The sequence below is a fragment of the Solanum pennellii genome, chromosome 4 (genome assembly GCF_001406875.1).
Source record: "Solanum pennellii chromosome 4, SPENNV200".
Taxonomy (NCBI): Eukaryota; Viridiplantae; Streptophyta; class Magnoliopsida; order Solanales; family Solanaceae; genus Solanum; species Solanum pennellii.
The window spans coordinates 72,470,609-72,475,602 of NC_028640.1; the positions used below are offsets into that span (position 1 = coordinate 72,470,609).

General features: G+C 35.1%; 2 protein-coding genes across 3 annotated transcripts in view; one reads left to right on the top strand and one right to left on the bottom strand.

Moving 5' to 3' along the window:
- Window positions 1-1,133: 1,133 nt before the first annotated feature.
- On the top strand, window positions 1,134-1,996 carry LOC107017922 (amino acid permease 6; the record flags this gene model as incomplete). Its single annotated transcript, XM_015218217.1, has 2 exons — window positions 1,134-1,367; window positions 1,456-1,996. Coding segments are annotated over 2 exons (660 nt in total), but the record flags the coding sequence as incomplete, so codon positions are not given.
- A 219-nt stretch (window positions 1,997-2,215) lies between these two features.
- LOC107017921 (KH domain-containing protein HEN4-like) overlaps window positions 2,216-4,994 on the bottom strand; it is a 5,683-nt gene continuing 2,904 nt past the window's right edge. Inside the window, exons 4-9 of one of the 2 annotated variants that reach the window (XM_015218216.2) lie at window positions 4,611-4,865; window positions 4,087-4,419; window positions 3,760-3,836; window positions 3,500-3,611; window positions 2,798-2,956; window positions 2,216-2,512 (exon numbers count right to left, since the gene is read on the bottom strand). In XM_015218216.2, coding sequence (XP_015073702.1) covers window positions 2,813-2,956; window positions 3,500-3,611; window positions 3,760-3,836; window positions 4,087-4,419; window positions 4,611-4,865 — 921 coding nt within the window. In that variant the 3' untranslated portion in view covers window positions 2,216-2,512; window positions 2,798-2,812. Of the gene's footprint in view, window positions 2,513-2,553; window positions 2,641-2,797; window positions 2,957-3,499; window positions 3,612-3,759; window positions 3,837-4,086; window positions 4,420-4,610; window positions 4,866-4,994 lie in introns of those variants that run through there. The other variant, XM_015218215.2, reaches the window with a different exon arrangement.

Consider the following 4,994-nt stretch of genomic DNA (forward strand, 5'->3'; position numbering starts at 1 on the left):
TTTTTTTATAATAAAAATAATTTCTTTATCTTTTAAATTTATATATATATTATCCAATCTTCTACGGACCTTACGAATTAAATTAAACTGAATAAATTATTATTATTACTTCATTTGTAAATGTCTTTATATAACATTAAAAACCATTCGTTTCTTTATTTTTTTTTCTTTAACTGAGAGCCACAGCAAAACTCACAAGCACTGTTTTATCTTTAATTAACAAGGAATAACATTAAAGTAGAGGACAACAGAATATGTAGTTAATCTTTTCCCTTTTCTTTCTTTGGAATATGATGTTTCATAAAGCCTGAATAGTAATATAAAGGAATATATATAGTACTTCCTAGTCTCTATTTTTTAATTTATTTGTTTGTTTTAACGTGAGATTGAGTTAAAATAAATAAAATTAGATTTTTAAATTTTATAATTTTAAACAAAAAATATGTAATATGTGTTAAAATATCTTTTAATCTTATAATTTTAAAAGCGATAGTTTTAATATTTAAAAGTTATCAATAAAAGGAAAACACTTTTTTTTAGAAAAAACAAATTAAATCGAAAGAAAATATATAATATAATGTATGTTATTCCTCTAGGACCAGAAAAAGGATGGACCACGAGTTTGGGTTATTGATTCTGTAGGCTTTTTCACAAAAAAATAAAAGTGAAAAACCTCTCTTACGCTTCTTATCATTTCATAACAACCATCCTTTTTTTTTTTGTACTATTATCCGATTTACGATGACCTCAAATTTTTAGTATTGTGACATCTTTTGTTGTTTTGATATAAGATGTAATTTAAGCAAGAATTGAGTTTAATGGACCCCATCTCTCACTTCATGTTCATAGTAATAATAATAGAGTAATCTTGTTTGGTAACTTTGATAAATAAAATAATCTGTGTTTAGACTTGAAAAAACAACTAAAATCTATGAGATAATTTCTGATTGGGTAAAAAAAAAATAACAGTGAGAATGGAACACAAACCTAATTATTCTACTATGGTAAAATGATTCATATAAGTTATATTACTTGAACTTTTCAAAAAATATTGTCACATCCATGTCAAACCTGAATAAGTGCACTACTTTTGAAGTATCAGAAGTAAACGTATTGATTAATCGGCTTTTTAATTACAGGACACACTGAAATCATCACCACCAGAAAGCAAGGTAATGAAAAGAGCCTCACTAGCTGGAGTTTCCACCACAACCTTATTCTATGTACTTTGTGGTACCATTGGCTATGCAGCCTTTGGAAACAATGCTCCAGGAAATTTTCTTACTGGATTTGGTTTCTATGAACCTTTTTGGCTAATTGACTTTGCCAACGTCTGCATCGCTGTCCACCTTATCGGAGCTTATCAGGTAACCTTACGACTTATAATCTTAAACATATCACGTGAAAAATTATAAAAGGAAAGTAGAATCTAACGAATGTATCATCCTTGCTTAGGTTTTCTGCCAACCATTATATGGATTTGTGGAGGCTCGTTGCAGCGAACGATGGCCAGACAGCAAATTCATCACCTCAGAATACGCGATGCAAGTTCCATGCTGTGGAACTTACAACCTCAACTTATTCAGGTTGGTTTGGAGAACAACCTATGTTATAGTGACAGCGGTGATTGCAATGATATTCCCCTTCTTCAACGACTTCTTGGGGCTGATCGGAGCAGCATCGTTCTATCCATTAACCGTTTATTTCCCAATAGAGATGCACATTGCTCAGAGAAAGATACCAAAGTATTCTTTCACATGGGTATGGCTGAAAATATTGAGCTGGACTTGTTTGATCGTATCACTTGTTGCAGCTGCTGGATCGATCCAGGGACTTGCAACTGATGTTAAGGGTTACAAGCCTTTCTCAAATCATCAATAAGTTTTAAAAACTGTTCAAATTATTGAATATGTAATGTTATCAATAACAGGTGTAATGCAAGCTGAAATATGGCTCTATGTTATTATTTTTATACAGTGTGCTTCTTTTACATGGACTCAATCTGCTTCATTTATCGTCATAAAGAAAATCATCCAAGTCACCCATCCCGCATCTTAAAAGAGCAGACTATGTTGTAAATCACAAGGGGCAAGTATGACGACGCAAAATCTGAAGAGAGGTTTCTAATATTTTCTCGACCATCTATTAGTTCTCTTTTAGACTGTTTTCATGGTTCCTTTTAATGCAGAGAGATTAAAAAGGAAAAAGAAAAAGATGGTCTTCAAGCTACACTTGATAAAATTTAGAACCGGAATGGCTCCATCATATTTGATGGACAAAAAGACAGGGAAATCTGTAAATATCTGCAAACAAAAATGTTTTGAAAAACCCATCCCTTCCTCTTCCTAGAATGATCATCTCAAGTGAAGATGTTCTGTTTTAGCCAACTAGTAATACTTCTAATTCCCTAACATGCATTTTTTTCTATTTTTCCTTGTCAAGAGTTTGCTGCCCCGCGAACTGCTAAACCATATCTTCCAGTTGCCATCAACACCAAATTCCAGCTTCGGCACTGTATNTAATACTTCTAATTCCCTAACATGCATTTTTTTCTATTTTTCCTTGTCAAGAGTTTGCTGCCCTGAGAACTGCTAAACCATATCTTCCAGTTGCCGTCAACACCAAATTCCAGCTTCGGCACTGTAGAACACCATAACAATAAGTTTTCTGATATAAGTTAAATGAATTCACAATGACAAAAGAATGGAAAAAGGGAGTACAATTAACTGCTCTCCATTCAAACAGCTCGTGAAAACAAATGTTATTCAATTTGAAGTCCACAAGATTGAGAAATTACCTTCACTGCCACCAATCAAGCACCTTCAGTCTCAACCATGACAAATGCTTGAATGAGACTCTGAGCAGCATTCGTCTGCTCAGGCGTCCCAGATATAATGATCACACTCTCTGTTGCTCCAGGCTTGGGATCATTTATGGTGACTTTCGCATCAGAAATCTAGAAAATAATTAGTCAAACTTAGAGTCAAATAATAGTATACTTTCATACAACGCAACAAATTTGTACTTGCCATGAATGACACTATGTAGGCGTTTGATCATGGATTTGACTGAAATATGGAAACATTAGTTATATTGCCCTTGAAAAATGTTAATTAGAAAGTTGAAGTTGTGTGAGTGGAAAAAGATTTTTCAGTTGTTAAGCTTAGCAAAAGATCAGTCTAATGTATAACCAAACAATGTTTTGAACAAATGGAGCTATGGATATACTATTTTTTTTTAAAAAAAACAGAAAATGGTAAAAAACTTCTTTTCAGTAAGCCTCCCATCTTTTCTGATATTGAAAAACAAGGAGCAGAACATGTAGAGAAAGACACGAGGGCATCTTGAAAGTAAAAGTTAAGAAGAGAGAAAATGAATACCCAGACCAAATAGGGTCTAAGTATGTACAAAACGACGACCATAATATTTTGTCAATCAGAAATAAAAGGCAGAACGCAGGAAATAAGGTATAATGTGAATAAGGGACATAACATCATACCTCACATATTTGTCGAAGACATCCCCCACCTTCTCCATAGATTGCAGGAATGACAGATCGAGGTACAACGACTTCCACGGTAGTGCTTGTGATCACAGCGGGATTACTTGCTCTATATTAATGAAATTCACGTGTAACAGAGACATACATATGTCATTGATGTATAATAGAAAAGGCAGTTCATAAATGAACTCTTAAAACATCAAGAAGAAAAAGAAAGCAAAATGAAAGAGTCTGGTCGTGATTTAGAAAGTACAGACCCTCCAAAGCCGCCAATATTTCGAGGACCTCCTGCATAGTCTGGGAAGCCTAGATGTCCCCCACCTTCACCCCGTCCCTGCAATTCAGTTCAGATAATTAATATTTCTGATGTTTGTCACTTTTTTGGATCTTTACTTTTTATTCGAGCAGAAAGAAGAAGTGCTCTAAGACAATTGTGACACTCACTTTAAATTACATTATGAAAGCAACAAGCATATGGTTACAAGTACATAAGGTGGAGCAGCCTATATATAAAAATCAACCAACTCCTACTATAAAAGTCACAAGAAACTAGAATGGTAGAACTAACTGCAATCAAATGCTACCTGAGAACCCCATGGTGCTGAAGATGGCATTCTATCAGAAATATGAGGTGGAACGCCTGGCCTATGGAAATTTTGCATAAAGGGAGGACGATCATCATGTGGATGGAAACCACCATGAGGAGGTAGAGCATCGAACTTGTGAAATGGTGGGCGAATGTTGGGGAACATGCCTGGAGGTGGTGAAAATTCTCTCCTTCCCACGTGTGAAGGGAATGGAGGTACTTGGTCCAGAAACCCAGGGTTTGAAGGAAATGCATTACGAAAGTAATGATTCTGTAATCTGGCAGTTATCTGCAGAAGGGCTTCATGAACTTTTTCAACATCTCCATTTATCTGAGCAACCAAAGAGAAAAGTTAAAAGCAAGTTGAGAACGCGGAATTAGGCCTGTCCTTAAACCAAACAAATGTTGCCATCACTCAAATCATAAAAAGGCTAGCAACTAATCCTCTAAATATGGAAAAAAAAAAAACTGCCAATTTTTTTGCTTATTAACATCACTCAAATCATAAAAAGCAAAAAGTACCTGAATTACTTCTTCATTTTCCGCAGCACACTTTGGGATTTGATCCTTGCCTACAATACGAATATACGCTCCAGTTGATTTCCTCATTTCAGCTATTATACCACCACCTTTACCCAAGAGACACCCAATTTGATTGGAGAACACCAAGAGTTTTGCAACCATAACATTGTCCTGATTCTCAGGTGCAGCCCTAAAAATTCGGGATTGGATGCGAAGGACAGCATCTTGCGGCAAAGATATTCTATCATCTGGGAACTGCATAGATAGGATGGCCATAGCCTCTTATTGTTAGGTTATAGAAAATCAAAGAAGCATGATAAAGAAGAGGAAAGAAGAAAGAGTAACAACTTTAGCAAAACGAATGACCCCCCCCCCCCCCCCCCC